The sequence below is a fragment of the Dermacentor silvarum genome, chromosome 2 (assembly GCF_013339745.2).
Source record: "Dermacentor silvarum isolate Dsil-2018 chromosome 2, BIME_Dsil_1.4, whole genome shotgun sequence".
Taxonomy (NCBI): domain Eukaryota; kingdom Metazoa; phylum Arthropoda; class Arachnida; order Ixodida; family Ixodidae; genus Dermacentor; species Dermacentor silvarum.
This window is the reverse complement of record NC_051155.1, coordinates 248,118,955-248,137,344: the sequence shown is the minus strand read 5'-3', so window position 1 is coordinate 248,137,344 and position 18,390 is coordinate 248,118,955. Positions and strand designations below refer to the sequence as shown.

Below are 18,390 nucleotides of genomic sequence, written 5' to 3'. Positions count from 1 at the left end.
AATACTATGATATATGACAACACTGGACGTGTCTGCATGTGGTCAACGGGTATGAACATGATGAACAAGACGATTCGGCACACATCAAGGTGCTGAAGAAATCAGTTTAATGTTGAAGTCTAAATTAGTCTTACTTGCACAATTTAACAATGAAAAATGCTTCCAACGCAACTTCTTTTTCTGCCACAGTTTTGTTACTGTGGTGAGGTGTAAACACTGGTGCATACATTGCAGTAGTGATGCAAAGTTGCAAGCAGCATAGCCTGCAACAGTGTATTCATGACTTTAATCACAGCTCTGTTATTTTACATGCTCTACAAGGCCTATGTATGCCTGTCTCAGGTTTAATAACGATGCTTTGGTGTCCACTGTATGGAACTGATTCAGTCAAGTGAACACTAAAGGTATTCAGTAGTTCATATGCTCATTATAGGCTGAAAGTACAACTGGCACTGGCAGAAGTTAACTAGATCTACATTTTTAACATCCATAATGCTCTCGTTGACTCTACCAAGCAGCCAAATGGTGACACTCGGTAGTCAGCATATCAATTTGTCTTCTTTTCTCGACCTCCAAAGGATTTCAACTTAGCTGGTCCCATGAAAAGCAATGCGACAGAAAATATCACCTAAACTTACACATTTGCGATGCAAACTATGCCATAATTTACGAACGAAAGCCTCGTAACTTTGCATCACTACTAAGTAGATCATGAACCAGTGCACTCACAAGGTAGTCCCCCCTCTCCACACAGTTCTCCAAAAAGGAGCCCAGGTGTGCAAGGCAAGAGCAGGCAGAACAAGGACAAAGAAACAAGGCAGAAGAATGCATCGAAACTGTACAACCTTGGATGCTAAAACACTGCAGTCGGGTGTCTTTTTTTCACTGCTTGCTCAACTTACAAAAAAATAACTTTTTTTTTTTTTTTCATTCTGCTTACTCGATGCTGTACAAACAACTAGAGCTTCATGACCGTCTTCAACAAGTATGATATGTCATCGCGAAAAGTATGCGTCACGAGACAAGACGAGTCAGCTTGGATTGCTGTTGGTGTTTGAACAAGTGCATTGCGCTGAGCTAGGCATCAAGGGCACAGACAGGCCACAGCAGCTTGTGAAAGACAGCAAATATTGCCCCTTGTACAAGCGGTGTTGTGTGGCCAGTTGGCCACTGTATTTTGCTGCAGCTGAGAACTTGCTTTCAGCCTTAAAGAGGGGAAAAAAACATGGTAGGGAGAGGAAAAGATCGTGACAACCTAAGCTCCTTATGACTTTGCAGTCTTGCATCCTGTACTTCACGCCTGTCCTCTTTAGCCATTATTAAGTACACTTCAGTGAGAGGGTGTGCTCATTACTCGGGATGAGGCAACAGAAGGAAAGAGGAGAGACATTCACAAGTGAAGTGTGGCTAGCGGCATCACAGCGCGTAACCTCCCACAATTAAAAGAAGGTTAGCACTTCTACAGGATGGCCCAGCTTGCGTGTGCTACTAGGACAGAAAGAGCACAGTGAAGTGGGATGTCAAAGGACAAGATGCGCTGCTTCAGCTAGAAAGGAAGACTGTTGTACGTGACAAAGGGTGGCTCTCATACAGGAATCACACACAAGGTCGCAAAGATGTGTCTACATGTCCATGTTCACCGGAAGAGAAGCACGTGTGTGCGCTTTGCATGACCATTTCATGGTTTATCTTCTGCCTTGCACTCCCTTGACCTACCTCTGCACAAAAGGTGACGCACGTGCATACAAGCAGCACTTGCACAATTGACACAGCGCAGTCACACCGCAATCTTCAGAGTGGCAAGGAAGTACACAGGTGACGGTATCCAGCCAGGTGGAAATTCCCATTTCCTCTTTTCTTACAAACTGAAACGAAAATTTTTGCTTTCTGGGAAACCCACTGCTGCAATGATCAATCTAGCAGCTAACACACTGTTCTGGCTGGCCAATATACATAAATAACAGAACAGGGCTTTCTTGTCACATGGAGACACTAGAAAAGCGAAGGCCGCTGGCAAGGGGGAGAGCTAGGTGCCCCATCAGAAGGTGGAGTGAGGAGGAACAGGAAAAGTCCAGCCTTGCCAGAATGTCAAGGCTTGTCTCGTCTCAGGTGTGCTGTTCCGCATCAACGGAACTGCACTACCAGCCACATTTTTCTCACATGTGATCAAAAAGGCTGACAGTGACACTAGCATGTAAAATGTAACTGTCACGATGACGTAGTCCCTGTGGCATCACGACACCCCTTTCAACAGCCATGAAAATTTCACAGGCAGAGAAAACAGGGGAAAAAAAAAAACAGCAGGGCATGGTTGAGGACTGCTGTCCTTAATGACAATGGCAACAGGGGCCTGTCTTGCGTTTTCCAACTTCGTTCCTCCTTTTGATCCCCTGCGTCGGAGGGCACGACTTTAAGCTGGAACGTTGGAAGGGGCCTCAGGTTGCTACGATTCTGCACCAGGTATAAACGGGCACCTGTTTCACCTTCATTTAAACAAAGCAACCTCATTTTTCATTTGTTAGTTCACTGGTTGGCTGCTTCTTTCTTGGGTGCACACCGGTTCCAGACACATCCGTATCACTCCAAAGGAGACAGAAGGGAGCACTGCAGGCTTGTTGGCATTGGGCACCGGTATTGCACGTGCTGTGCGTTCGTGCAAATGGTCACCACTGTTGCAGACGCTGCTGCTCATTGGAGGGAACCAGCAAAACTGCTGTGGCAAGTGCAGTGGTCGTTACAATGCGTGGATACCCTTGCCATGGCTACGCCGGTGTCGAGGAATCATTATGCGCTTTCCCTGGAACAAGAAAAAGTAGGAAATAATGATGTCACAAGCCAACAGTCACAAGTCAACATCACATCTGAATTTGCTTTGTTTCATTAGCAAAAGCGATTCAAGAACAGAGAAATTGCATGCATAGGTCTTAATGCTGCTTACGGTCATAATGAACACACTTTCTTTGTGAGACACAAGCAAAACTGGGGAGTGCATTAATTATTCAAGGTAAAGCTTATGGGAACTTTTTCAAAAGAGCAAAAATTAAAAGTAAGAGGTAATACGGTAGTGACTGTAAAAATGCACAAAAACAGATAATATTGCAGTAACCAAGTGTATTCTACTTCCCTGCTGGTGTAAATTTTCTGCGGTGGCGTAATCGTGTTGCTGCCGAAAATTTAAACCAGCAGGGAAGTAGAATACACTTGGTTACTGCAATATTATCTGTTTTTGTCTGTTTAATCTCTGTGCCACCGGGTGGCAGCACCATACAGGCCGCTCACGTTTACGATTCCGCCACAACTCCCCAACGCCTGGACCGCCCGCGCTTACCGGATTACTGGACAAGCTAAACCTCTCTAATGTTTTGGAGATAATTTGATTGCAAGAACTGAATAGTTTGCAATCACATTACATATTCGTGACTTCTAACACATGCAGCTAACATATGTTTGTTAATCTATTTGACAAGCAAGACAATTTATGTAATAATGCTTCATGTATTTCTTTGTCTAGTCCTATTACATGTGTAACTGCCTTGAACAAAAACACACAAGGTTCCTCATGTATGGGTACTGTAGGGACCAGGCATGTGGCTCTGCCATCAGTGTGTTTGCGCAATGCTTCTTTTGAGGGCTGATGACCTTTATCACAGCCCATAAATGGAGAGATTTTTGCAGAAACCAAAATTCACTAAACGCTTCTTTTGAAAAATTATGGAGGTCCAACGCACACCTTGGAATCTATGGGAAGCGAAGCTTTCACGAAGCGGTTAATCAAATGCTATACATTTGTCCATTTCATTCTTGTGTCTTCAATATAAAATAAACTGGCGAGCGTGCATGTGTTCTTGCACACCCGTGCTACGCAATGTATCACATGTGGCAATCATCTAGTTGGCGTTGGCAACAATAGAAGTCTACATGTGATTATGGCCTAATCAAATGATGGAGGTTAAAACCTGCTCAAACATGCAAGTTCATCTAATATGGTGAGCCAGTGTGGCGGCTCAGAATGAGCTCTGTAGGCTTCATGTATGCAAGCAACGCTTTCAATAAAGGTTTCCTTTGCTGAATGTGCGTTAATGCTGGCATGACATGCTTACATCCTTGTAAAAAAATATATATATATATATGGGGTTTCACGTGCCAAAACCACCATATGATTATGAGGCACGCCGTTGTGGGGGACTCCGAATTAATTTGGACCACCTGGGGTTCTTTAACGTGCACCTAAATCTAAGTACACGGGTGTTTTCCTGAGGTTGTGAACAGCCATGAACATGTTGTAGGGGATGCTGTCCTTGTTGTGTACAGTTAAGAATCTAATTCCGTGTGGTGTTTTGGTAAGTTCCTTTTTAAGTGTGAATCTAAGTACGTTCCAATGAAATATTTCATCCCAGCAATTTATTTTTTTCTTTATTCATGTGCGTGTGTTTAGACAAGGCTACTGGAACAGAAATATCAGTGTCATTGCGAATATAATGCACTGAACAGGCAATAAAGAAAAAGGAGAGATTGCTAGAGCGTCGAGCTGCTGTGCTGGAGGACCGAGGTTCTATACCACCATTGAGAATGAGCTATGTCGCAGGACAGCAGCACCCAGCCAAGGTAAAAAAAGTTTGGGAGTGCTTGCAAAAAAAGCTTTCTTTTAAAATAGTAGATATTAGAGAGATTACAGGCCACAAACAGGTTCCTTGTGTGAAAAAAATTGTGCGTTACATTATCCGTAATGTTTTTAAGACTTCAAAAATATGTTTTAGTTACAAGGCACATAAACACATGTAGTGAAGAATTATAGAGAAAGCATTTCATTTACTCGAACTGAAGGAATGGAATGAAGAGCCCCACTCTGCAACTCTGATGCAGACTCTGTGCTATCCCCCACAGCTAAGGTCATCATCATCATCATCATCAGTCTGTATTTATGTCCACTGCAGGACGAAGGCCTCTCCCTGCGATCTCCAATTACCCCTGTCTTGCGCTAGCTGATTCCAATTTGCGCCTGCAAATTTCCTAACTTCATCGCCCCAGCTAGTTTTCTGTCGTCCTCGACTGCGCTTCCCTTCTCTTGGTATCCATTCTGTAACTCTAATGATCCAGCGGGTATCCACTCTACGCACTACATGGCCTGCCCAGCTCCATTTTTTCCTCTTAATGTCAACTAGGATATCGGCTATCCCCGTTTGCTCTCAGATCCACACCGTTCTCTTCCTGTCTCATAACCCTAGGCCTAAAATTTTTTGTTCCATATCTCTTTGTGTGGTCTTTAACTTGTTCTCGAGATTCTTTGTTAACCTCCAAGTTTCTGCCCCATATGTTAGCACCGGTAGAATGCAATGATTGCACACTTTTCTTTTCAACGACAGCTAAGGTATTATGTATGTATTATGTATGTTTGCGATAGGCTAAGCTCAGGCTGTGTCTGTTGCACTCTGATATCACCGTAGTATACTTGTGGAAAAGGAAAAAAAAAAAGAAAAGAAAAAAGAAAGAAAGGAAAAAAGGTTGCTGATGCTATGCATCACGAAATGGTATTACAGCCTGTGATGCAGATGGCACGTAAGTGTGTGTCGTGGTTGGCATGACTTCGCAGCGCTGTCTACCTGCCAAGCGACTTCACATCTGTGATCACATTTGCCAAATTGATGGTACAAAACGCTACCCCAGCTCCATAATCATTGCTTTTGTAGAAAGTCCAGATATAACAAACTACTGATAATAAAAATTCAGTTTGCAAAATTATTGCACTCATTAAACATGGGCTCGTGACCGTAGTTCTATAAAATGCCTATAGCGGAATTACGGACAATAAGTTCCCCAAACAACATAGGCAGCTTCTTTACAAAAGCCTACAATATTTATTTTAGGCAAACAATTCGGTTAAAAAGAAAAGAAGAACCTTTACTGTGTCAAAGGCTAGTGTTGTGCATATAGCAGATGCTCTACTTATAACAAAAGCACTCAAAATGCCTCCATAGCCCATATTTACAAAATTCCGCTTTCATATGCACCGTCTATGACTCGCCATCATCTTGGCTGTTGCTTTCTCGTCATGGCGATCGCTACCATGAGTGGCACCCACATGCCAGCCAATGAGATAATGCTCTTACCTAGGGGTGACACCTGAACGAATGCCAGACAATGAGAAAATGCTCTTAAGTAAAAGAAAGATTTGTGAATACGAGGCCAGATACATAGCACATCCAGATGACACCAACAATAACATTCATAAAATTACCTACAAGCACCACCACAGTCATGCACTGCAACGAGTTCAATGCTGATATGCAATGGATACACTACCTACCTTAGCCGCTGGAGGGCATCCTGTATCCGGTGGAGGCTCAGGCCAGGAGCAAGCCGGTGCAGCATCTCGCAGAGAAAGACATCGCAAATGCCTGGGCAAGCTCGTTCAGCACGCTCGAATGCATCTCGCAGTTCATCAACTGCCTCAGTGAGTTCTCCGCCGGAGTTGCGGTGGCTGTTCTTATGCCTCCTCTGAGCCTGCACAAAGTCATGGCATAGATTGGTTAAAATAATGGTTAATAGATTGGTACACATCAAAACAAATGTGACTGCCAGTGTGATGGGGCTCTCCTGAAGCTGCACAGCATGTTATGAGTGGTGTGGCGGTGGAATACTAAGGATCAATTTCAACCATCTGGGAACGTTTGACATGCATGTAAAATGCAAGTACACAAGTATGTGTTTTGCCTGTATCCAAAAGCAGGGAATAAAACCTGCGACCTTTTACTCATATGCAGAGCACCATTGCCAATGGGCCAGTGTAGCAGGTGAAACCAACGTATACAGTCGAACGCCTTTATAACAAAGTGCTTGGGTTCATTAGTTATATAGGTCACCTTGTTGTAAAGGTCGCACACCGCACAGTTCACAATAGAACCGGGACAGAATTATTCCTTCATAATACAAGTTATTTTGTTGTAAAGGTGCTCGGACTGTAGCACCTCCTATTGCACCCCTCCTTATAATGGGCAGTGGCAAAAATACCTTGAGCATAAGCGCACCTTTTGTGTGCATCTTCACAAATTTCACAAATTCACACAAATCACACAATCACAATCAACACAATCACAAATTCACACAATCTTCACAAATTGGTAGTTCTATGTGCGATTGCCACGTTTCAACCAACTAACATAAAATTTTATAAAATTTGTATTTCTGGTAAAAGCACGTACTACTCATACTTCCATCTGACTCAAACCAAAGGATGTGAAACAGTGTGTACAAACAACTGATACATGGGTGAAAGTGCCCATTTCCTAAACCTTAATTTCCATTTACCTAGATTTAACCTAAATTGCCATTTGCTAATGGCAAACAAGCATTTTAGAGCAGTGAAAACAGCTGCCTGTAGGATGGTGGCTGGCATGAAGGCCATCGATAACTAGCACATACATGCATGCAGAGTGACATTGAAGAGTGGGTGATTCTGATGATGACTGTAAGCTCGCTGAAGGGACAAGGAGAAGTTCCCGCTTCAAGCTCAGACGCAAGCACAAGCACTGATTGTGACATCTTGTGATGTTGTGTTCAAATGAAGTGTGCAAAGCTTCTGCTGCAATTGCCTACTGTACGCCACCTACTTGATGGTCTAAATGTGTTGGCAGCCACATAATCATGACTGTAACATAAAACCTCGATGATTCGACCCTTGTTAATTCAGAGTTTTCCTCTGGTACTGGCAGGCTGCATGCGTTACTTACATAGCATTAAATTCTCGTTAGTTCGGATGTATTTGGCTGCACTACGGTTAATTTGGACAACTCTCAGAGCGTATATTGTGAATGTGCGACACAAAAGTGGCACTAGCGTCCAACCAAAACAATGCAGCGGAGTCCCCATTGCCATAGTAATCAGCGAAAACTGTATGGGAACGACAGGAACGCTTCGTGCCTATTTGTGCCTTGAGAGCTATTACTGCTGAGCATGACACCACACTGGCCATGTGCTTTCAAGACTGTGTAGTTGTCATCCATGACTGCGTTGATACTGACCACGGTTTTGCTCGCAGCAGTTACGGCAAACATTAGTTTTGTTTCTACTCCACGCGCGTTGGGCACGTGCATTCAGAACTGTGTGGTTGCCATTCGTGATCGTGTTGGTTTCGCCCACAGCGGTTGCAGTGAGCAGTAGTTCCGTTTTGACTCAGCGCAATGCACGTGTAATGTCATGAACACGGCGGTAGCTGTAGAGGATGAAAAGAAAGTGACTTTACCACGACCTGCCTGCTGGTATCAAACCCACTGGCTACATCGTGCTGGATGGACAATCCGTTGCCGACCAGCTCACTGTCAAAAAAATAACAGGAATGTGCGCATGGTTGTAATAAGCATGTCTCAGATGAAGACGTGCGTCTTGTGCCCCGACTGCACTGCAAAGTTGCAAGGCATTCCCACTGCAAGTGCTAATCAGTCACAAGAATTGCCGCTTCAGCACTGTTTTTGTGTAAATTAGAAACAGGGTTTGCCGATTCATTCAGTAAATAAAAGTGTGTTGATCTAGTAAGCATTTATTTGTTGTTCTCTCGATACCCTCAATAATTTATCATTCAGTTAATTCGGGCATATTGTTTGTTCCTGTGAAATCTGAATTTATGAGGTTTTACTGTGCAACCCCCCCCCCCCCCCCCCTTTCACCTATATTACTTTTTCAAGGAAAAGCTTCGTGTGACACAAGGGCGTTTCTAATGCACCGTGCTTGGGGATCTCGCAACCAGCACTGCTGTTCTTGGATTTGTCTTCCTGCGAGCACCTGTGTTAGCATATCTCTGCTATGCAAAAACTCTCTAGTCTCCTGGTATGCATTTAACTTGTAGCATGAGCCCACCTCGTTCAGGAGAGGCTCAATGGCACTGCTGCCACTTGCATCATTAACTCGTGGAGATGCAGGTGACGCTGACTTGGTAGGTGATGCAGGCGGTGACTGCAAGCTGCCGAGGGAAGAGGAGGAGTCCCTGCCACCAATGCCACCGCCGCTACTGCTGTTGCTGCTTCTACTATGGGAGGTGGGCTCGGGTGACACCGCATGGTTGCGCAGCTCCTTGCTGGGGCTGCTGGCCAGCGGAGGCGAGCTGTCCCCATCCGGGGACACATCACCCTGGTCACGGGCGTATGATGACCGATACGGCGAAGATGAAGGCGGCATGGGAGCCATGCTTGATGGCCGAGTCTGCGAAAAAAGGTGTGCCAGCAAGTTAATGCAATGTGTGAGCAAGCACTAAGATATTCCCAGTCAGAAGCTACCAGGAGCTGTACTTAAGGATTCTTTTAATTTTCCATTCTTTTTGCCCTTCGTTGTTAGCTGGCAGGACGCCAAGTCTCTGTCATCACCAGTATGAGCTAGTGCAGAAAGGTGATACGAAATTGTTAGAATTGAAGGAGAAGAATCCTTGCATAATACAGGCACAGGAAACCATTGTAAAAGAAATTGCAGATGTAGAAGGAAGTGCTTTAAAGGGCACAAAGGCCTTTGTGCCCTTTAATTTTTTCCCTACCATGGGAAAAATAGGTGTTTTTTCTGAAGGAACTACTGCACTCAATATTTAATGTAATACATAAACAGAAAGCAAAATGAACGCACTTTTCACACATAAAAGTTTTGTTAACGAGATTTATGTCATGAAAAGATAGAAACTGTTAAAATCAAGATTTATTGATAAAATTGAACAAAGTTTGTAAAGACATGCTTGTATCTACTAAGAAAAAAATGTTACGAAAATTATGAGATATATGTACAAAAGGTATTTCCGTCTATCAGGCACTATCTAAAAAAAAAAAAAAAAAAATTTTCATTGAACAGGCATTTCACTACAAAATCGGCGGGCTGCGGCCGCCGCTGTTCCGAGCTGGTTTGCGTCGTCATCGCTTTAAGACTCAAAGTCTGACGAAAAGTCAGCATCCTCTGACTCGCTGCTATTCGATGTATCGATAAAATCAGCCACGGGGGCAGCGGAATTGCAATATCTGCGATCTCCCAAAGCGAGCTCACCGTTTCCGGAGCCTGACATTATTGCGTTCTGCTTTGACGATCACGAGACTTCGGAGCGCGCTTAAAAATCACCGCTTGGCGGGAAAAAAGCAAACTGCTTAGAAAACAAAGATATAGTCTCTCCTCTTTCATGTCCAATAGCACAGTATGTCCATGAGCGGCGCGGAACATCTCAAAATCGGCGTTTCAAACCATCGATAGAGGGTGGCCATTTTTTCGTTCTCCTTTGACGATCGCGAAACTTCTGAGCGCATTTAAAAATCACAACCATGCGGGAAAAAAGCAAACTGCTTAGGAAACTAAAATATAGTTCTCCTCCTTCACGTCCGATAGCGCAGTATGTCTGTGAGCGGCACGGAAGGTCTCGAAAGCGGCGTTTCAAACCATTGATAGAGAGCTAACCATGCCCAATAGGAGCGGTAGGGAAAGAGTTAACAGCACACCTGCTATACTAGCACGTAGTAAGCGTGCTAAGCACACTTGTGACATGCTATTCTATGCTCTAAAGCAGTGAAACAAAAAATCAAGGACCTTGAGAAATGGATGTACACTGATGTGGCTCTAACATGATAACCATGAAACAGATACTACTGTCGTCAAAATATGCACCACCAATAGTGACTCCTAGTATGGCTTTTTTGCATATGTGAACTCAGTCGTAAGATTAGTGCACGTAAGATGGTGCAAAAATTTTGTACAAGATCCATATGCTTTCCGTGCATATTTCAGATATGCACATTCAGTGCACATTTCAAGTTCCTTAAAGCCTGCACACCAGATAGCCAAAAGAAGAGACAGTTCAGCATTCTCTAAACTAAGGGGTGTGCACTTCAATCTTGGTTCTGGCACTACTTAGAGATCTCACAGAGTAGGCAAGGCTTTGCTCAAGGATGCAAGTGATGCTACATTTAGATGGTACCCACTGTTAGATACGGACTCTTTTCCTGGCATCACTCAAGTTTCCCCACCACATCAAAACGCAGTCGCATTCCAATTATGGTGCTCCGGGGTGAATTAACCACGTTACCGGACCCGTCAGACAGGTTGGTGACCCCCACCTCCTGCGCTGCACGTCGAACTATTGTCTCTCCCCCTGCTTGACTCTTCCTGAAAGTGCAAAGGGAGGCTGGCATGGTTCCAGGTAGTTGACCTTGGTCCCGAGCAAAGCAGTTTTTTGCAGCTCTGAAAGGTCGTTCGAGAACAACCCGTCTCCTCCAGCTGAGCACTTCCAGGTGAGGAGGCAATGCCGGAGGCAAGTCAACCATCAGACAACGGAGCCCTTGGAGCGTCCCCATTGGCCGAATATGACGGCACTTGCATGGGCCAATACCATGGGAGGAAAATGACGACACCTGAGCTGGCTCGACGAATGGCTAAAATGACGTGACCCCGAGAGACCCTGAGAGATCGAAGGGGTTAAAAGAGCGACAAATCGAGGAGAGGGACTTTCCTCTTCTTGCCACGGGCCGCAGTGCCCGATTTGCTGCCGGCCGTCGATCACTTTATGACTGTTCCTTACTTTGGATTATCACTGTAAATAATGTAAATAAACCCTCCAGTTTCTCCCAAGTCCGCCTCAACGTCCCCCAACGACCAGATCCAATAACTGGATGGCATCGGTGAAATAGATCATCGCAGCCCACAAGGAAGATCCAATACCACAAAGAGGTAAGTATTACGTTTTTTCTTTGCTTTAGTTTTCTCATGTAGACAAGAACAAGCTAATGGAACTTTAACAGCAACACTCTACTGAACAAGCAAGCTCAAAAGGCAAAATTATAATGAAAAAATTCGGCGGCCCTTCAACTCCGTGAAGATGGTTAACCAGCGAAGCTGAAACGTGCGGCCCCGGTGTTTATCACCGGGTTAATCCCGAGGGTTCATTAAAGTATTTCTCAATTATGCGGTTACACACACGTTCGGCTGCGATGGAGAGAACAACGTCACTGACGGTATGCCCGCAGTACGTCGCAGCGACGTTGTCGCTTACATTCGATGTCTCGAGTTTGCTAGGGGGCGTGGTTAGCAGCATTCCGCCCGCCATTGCTGCTTGCAATTCTTCTAAATTGCTTCAAAATGAAATCTGTCCGTTACATAAGACAATAAATGGGTCATACCCCCTTAAGCAATGGGTCATACCCCCGTAAACGCGGCCTCCCCATTACGACAACAGAAGAGAAGTGAAATTCGACGCTGGAATGATTAGCGGCAACGCAGCCAGCTATGGAAGCAGACGACGACGAACGCAGGAGCAGTGGCACGAGCACGAGCCATCGAGCCAGCTGCAGAAGAAGACAACACTCGAGCCAATGCTGATGATGATAGTTTTCTATGGACAGGGGATTTTGCCTAGTCATATAAAGCTTCGCTTTAAAAGCAAATGACAAATAATGAGAGGAAGACCCTCACAGGTGACGAGGCCAGCTTTGGCTCAGGAGTGCGACTGTAGATAACGTCCGAGGAAGGCAGCATGCCGACTGCTGTTGGGGAGCTCTCGCCATTGAGGCGTCCGCCTTTGGTTCGGTAGTTGTCGGGTGGAGAGCCACGCAGGTCAAGTGATCCAGGAGGTGCCTTGACTGTGCCCAGGTCCCAACGTAGGCTCTTCCATGTATCGTTCATCTTGGACTCATCCCTGCACCAGAGATCGAAGTTACATTAGAAAACCTGAACTCCTGCAGTCTTTCAGTAGACACGACAGTAGCCCAGGTACATAGTAATGTACACAATACTTTTGGCAAGAAACCCACATTTTTACTTCTCTGACACAGTGAAGAATGTTCTATTCATGAAATCATCTCCAGTGATACATGGCAGTATGTTGCTCTATTTAAGGGAATATAACAGGCCTCCTTTTCCAGAACTGACATTCTAGAAAAGCACCTGACCAGTGTCTCTTAAAACATAATATAACATCTTGCAAGGTACTGAAAAGACAACAGGAACTCGTCGCGAATGAGTGCCTGTCCTGTTTAGAACTTCCTTATAGCATGTGTCAGTATCTATAAAATGAACTCACTAGCCCACGAGTAAGAATTCATAAACCTCCTCGGCCTATCACAAAGCTGCATTTAAATTGAAGAAACACATGTAGTCAAAGCCTTCATTATATCATTGCTCATAGCTAAGCTAAAGGTTTGGGCTACAAAGAGCTGTAAATCAAATTGTTGATGCAGTGAGGCATCATTCAAGATGTTGTGCCAAACAACAGCATCACTCTTAAGTGAATATGAATTACAGATAAGGACGACTGCTCAAATTGACACACAATGAGCACTAACTCAGCCGAGAGCAGTAGTACCAGAAGCTTAGAGCAAGTGCTACTTACGAATCAGATGTCTCCGAGTCACTGTCGCTTTGGCCACCCCCAGCTGCTTTCCATCGCTTATATTTCTCTATAAGGTCCATTAGATAGGAGGTTTTCTTTGCCTTGCGGATGAATGGAAACCTCAGCAGTTCTTTCGCTGTTGGTCGCTGCACCACAGGTACAAAGGACATTAGCCAGGAAATGCTTGTAATACTCCAAACTAAGTATTTTATTAAGGCACAGGCTATTTCAAAATGAAAGAGCAGCTGCAATGTTGGCCATATTCAATAGTCACCAGATGGGGCCGACTTCAGTCCTCTATAGCAAAAGAACTTCCATAGAAAATATCAAAGAATGACGACAATCCTTTTCTCGTGATCTAGAGCGCTAGAGTCCACCTATTAAAAACTGCGTGTATTCAGTCATTATCATCAAACAGGTTAAATTATCTACCACTAAAAAATAATTATACAACAAAAATGGACACAATGTAACTCAAGGAAGTGGGCATCAGGATATTCTGAGATTCAATAACAACTGTACTTCACACTGAATGAATAATGTCAGAAAAAGGACAGAAAAACAGGATGTAGTACTGACTAAATCTGCTGTGGTGTTACAAGCAGCAGAAAAGTTTATCAAGGAAAACCCAGCGGACGGCAGCTAAAAGCTTTTTACTTCAAATGACCCACAGGAAATGGCAGTGATAGCTCTCGCAGCAGGGTAACAGCAAAGGAGAGGATGGGAGACCAGTGTGGTAGTACTTACATTCTCTGGGTCCTTGTTGAGGCAGGCTTCAACAAACTCCTTGAACTGCTTGCTGTAGTTTCCAGTCAGCTGCGGTGGGTTGTTCTTGGGAATGAGGAAGAGGACACGCATTGGGTGCAGGTCAGAGTTCGGTGGCTCGCCCTTTGCCAACTCGATGGCTGTGATGCCCAGACTCCAGATGTCAGCCTGCAATGAAAACACCACCACAGTGTTTGAAATGCCCTCACTTGAGCTTCTAACATGGTTTGATTGATTCATTTATTTTCAATACTGTGCACCCTTTCGGGCCGTTACAGGGTGGGAAAATTTACAACACTAAGAGTGAATATACAAACAGCGTAATGCAAGCAGCCCAATGCAAACTGAAAGCAAAAATGTAAAAAACAGCATACAACAGCATAAACAAAACAGCAGCAAGAAACAGCGTAGTACAACGCCATTAAAAAAATAACATTGAATTTAAACCATATAATGATTCTAGGTTGTTTTCAAAACTCGCAAGCGAATTCGTACCATCAAATATTTCTGAGTTAAGTTTGTTCTACTCTTCTATAGTTTTGACCAGAAACGAATGTTTGTAAACATCAACTCTAGGCACATAAGGTCTAACAATGTATGGGTGACAGGATCGAGGTGACACTCTGCCAGGAGGTTGCAAGTAGAGTCTGGGATATATGTTTTACACGCCATTGCACAATTGATAAAAAAATTTTTGCCTAGCTATTTTCCTGTGGGAAGCTAGATCTGGAAGGTTTGCCTTATCAATCAATGCAGTAACAGATTCAGTTCTCTTGTATTTAAAAAAAAAAAAATAAAGCGCACAGCAAGACACTGTATTCGCTCGATCTGATTTAGTAGAGTTTGTCGATATGGGTCCCACACTACACTCGCATACTCCAGGGTAGGTAGACAAATCGTAGTGTAAGCCTTCAGCTTTACATCAGGAGACGCTTGCTTTAATTTCCACTGAAGCATTCCAAGCTTTTGCTGTGCTGATCCACAAATATTGGCAATATGTTCGTTCCAGCTTAAGTTATGTGTGATGGTAACACCCAGATATTTCATCTTCATTGTTCGTCGAATTTCCTTACGTCCAATTCTGTAAGTAAATTGCAATGGAGATTTTTTTCGCTTTAACACTCATGCAGACCAATTTATCAAAGTTAATTTCCATGTCGTACGCTGCATACCAATTAGAAATTACGTTTAGGGAATCATTTAGCAGGAATTGGTCCTGGACGCTCTTCACTCGAGAAAATAACAGACAATCGTCCGCCAAAAGGCGAACCTCAATCTGTGGGTCCGCATCTTTAGCAATATCGTTGATGTAATTAAAAATAGCACGGGTCCTATCACAGATCCTTGAGGCACCCCAGAGGTGACAGGCAATGAAGCCGAGTACTCATCAGCTATTCCCACAAACTGCCGCCTGTTACACAAGTACACCTCAATCCATTTTACTACCATGGGATTTATACTGAATGTTTTCAGTTTTTGAATAAGTTTCACGTGGCAGACTTTATCAAAAGCTTTTGAGAAATCCAGAGCAATAACGTCAACTTGCTCTTTCTGGTTTATAGTATCTGCAAAATACTGAATAGCCTCAAAGAGCTGCGTAACGGTTGACAAGCGCCTTCGGAAACCATGTTGCTGCTTAGCGTAGAGTGAAATGTCTTCGGCATACTGAACCAGATATTTGTTAATTACGTGTTCAGTAGTTTGCATACGGTGCATGTTGTCGAGATGGGACGGTAATTACTTATTTTAGCTTGTCTCCAGCTTTGAAGATCGGAACAACGCGGGCAACTAACCAGTGGGCACCCGTTTCGAGGAAAGCAGTGAATATTTCAACTAAAAAAATTAGAAACCCATTCACAGTAACGTTTGAGAAATGCATTTGGTATTTTATCAGGACCAAAACTTTTCCTCACATCTAGATTTAGAAGTAGTGCTACGATTCCGTCTTTACGATGAGTAACACGAGAACAAGGTGAGCGCAGGAGCCAACGTTTCGACAACTGGACTTGTCTTCTTCAAGTCGAGATATGCTGTCCTCGGGACAGTATATATAGGTAGGATTCTTCTAAAGGGGAGAGAAGGTAAGGCGGGTGGGTGAGGTAACGAGCGGGAGTGTGTTAGCGGCGAGGGTGTAGAATTGAAAAGAAACAAAGCGCTACTGATAGTCGATGGAGGAATTTGACGCAGCGCCGTGTGTTAGCCACACCGGTTGACGTGTCATTGTAGGTTCCTCTTTTCGTGAAAGGTGCCAGGACAACGGGGCAGGGGCGGGATCTGCTCCACTGGAGGTCAGTGAGCTATCGTGTCTGACAGAGAGCATAAAAGTAGCGGCAGAAAAAGTGGTGCTCGTGAAAAAAAAAAAAAAAGGGGGGGGGGGGGAAAAGAAAACGACGGGGGGGGGGGGAGCAAATATATAAATAAAAGGATGAAAGGGATGAGTGAAGGGAGGTTGGCATATTATTGACAATCGAATAATGAAAAAAAAAAAAAAGAACCTAAGCAACTCAATGAAAATTAACGAAGTGCTGTTGCCTATGCCTTGAAGTTTAGCATAGTGAATAGGTTCTAAAGCTCCCCTTGAAACAATCATGCCTATTGGTTGCAATGTCTTGAACTTATGGATGAGGTACGATTCTCTATATTTTCTGTCTCGCGCAGAATGAGAATTTGACTGTAGTATGTAGAGTTTAAGTTCATCAAAGTTATGACCTGGTTGATTGAAATCCTCGGTGATGGTTTTGGGAAGCTTTTTTAGTTGGGTCCACGCGATGTCAGTTTAACCAGATGTTCATTGATTGTCCCGTTTCACCGATATATTGCTTTTTACAGAAGGAACACTCAAGCATATAAATTACATCGGAGCTAGTGCAAGTAAACCTAGTTTTCACTTCGTGAGTGTAGCTATTTGCGGTGCTTTTAATTTTAGTCACCTTGAAGGTGCCTGCAGGTTTTAGCAGCTGGGGCGAGAACATGCTTTTATTACGGGGGAATGATGTTGCCTTACTTCTGCCTGCACTAACACGTCTTTGAAGTTTCTGTTGCGGCGATAGGCAACCCTTGGTACATCCAGGAACGCTTTTCTCAGACGCTCGTTACTTGATAATATTGGGTGGTATTTTCGTGGGATGCTGTTTATGTTTGGGAGGGCATTAGAATATTTTGTTATGAAGGCTGGTCAGATTCTGGTGTAGGTTTTTTCTTAGCTGTGTAGGTGTTTTCTTAGCTAATGCTGACTGCCTCTCTAATCTCGACGTGATGTCATAAGCCTGGTCGAGAAAAATTTGTGGATGGTTCCGTTCCCCTAGCGTTATAAGGTCATTTAGGTGGTGGATATAATCGTTGTCTTCGCTACAGAGTCTTCTTATTCATCTCGCTTGTCCAACAAAAATTCCTCGCAGGCAGTGTCGCGGGTGATGACTAGTGTAGTCTAAATACTGCTGGCTATCCGTAGGCTTCCGATAAAGTGTTGTTCTAATATATACTGTGCCGAGGAGAGCATATGTTGCCTTGAAGAAGACAAGTCCACTTGTCCAACAGTTGGCTCCTGCTCTCACCTTGTTCTCGTGTTACTTATCGTCTAGAATTTCCATCTCCTGCATTCCCCGTGCTTTCCCTGGATTCCGTCTTTAGAAATAATGACGTCACTAGTACGTTCTTCATTTACCCCAGCTTCTTCAACCAGATATTCTTTCTTATGTGACAAAGTAGTTGTTAAAGGCCTCAGCCATTCTTACTGCTTCGCTACAGATGGCTTCATTGACTAAAACACCATGTATCATTGGCTTTGAAGAAGATAAGTACCTAGATAAGTTACCGGTTACTGACTGTGCAGCAAAGGTTGAAAAGGAAAACAAAGGCATGTGTGGCCATATAATGATTTGATTGTGATTCTAGCGGGGGTCTCACATCTGAAAGTAATCGTACCCGCAACCTGGGTTTCTGCAGCAGAACACCATAGCCAAGCCAATGCAGTGAGCACACAATAAAAATATATGACAACCGCACTCGTAAGAAGTCAACAAAGAGTGAAGTCAGCGGCATTAAAGAAACAAGGTCAGCATAAGAAAAGGTGGCAAAGCCCCACTCAGAAAAGCAATGCCAAGAAACTGAGAGCTGACCACTGGAAAATGATAGGGTGAAGTGGTAATGGGTGGTTGCCATATGCAAGCATTGAAAACACCTGTTGTAAGAAAGTACACATACTGTGCTAAAAAGCTTACGTGAGTCAACCAGAAATATATAAAGCTACACCTACTCTTGAATATGGAAGAAGGAAAGCATGTGCCCAC

General features: G+C 43.9%; 1 protein-coding gene across 7 annotated transcripts in view; it reads right to left on the bottom strand.

Annotated features, from left to right (window-relative positions):
• Positions 1 to 872: 872 nt before the first annotated feature.
• Positions 873 to 18,390, bottom strand: part of LOC119443073 (serine/threonine-protein kinase 26) — a 133,437-nt gene continuing 115,919 nt past the window's right edge. For all 7 annotated transcript variants that reach the window (XM_037708221.2, XM_037708220.2, XM_037708218.2 and 4 more), the window contains exons 3-8: positions 14,084 to 14,269; positions 13,337 to 13,482; positions 12,421 to 12,643; positions 8,851 to 9,192; positions 6,305 to 6,501; positions 873 to 2,797 (exon numbers count right to left, since the gene is read on the bottom strand). In XM_037708221.2, coding sequence (XP_037564149.1) covers positions 2,785 to 2,797; positions 6,305 to 6,501; positions 8,851 to 9,192; positions 12,421 to 12,643; positions 13,337 to 13,482; positions 14,084 to 14,269 — 1,107 coding nt within the window. In that variant the 3' untranslated portion in view covers positions 873 to 2,784. The remainder of the gene's footprint in view (positions 2,798 to 6,304; positions 6,502 to 8,850; positions 9,193 to 12,420; positions 12,644 to 13,336; positions 13,483 to 14,083; positions 14,270 to 18,390) is intronic.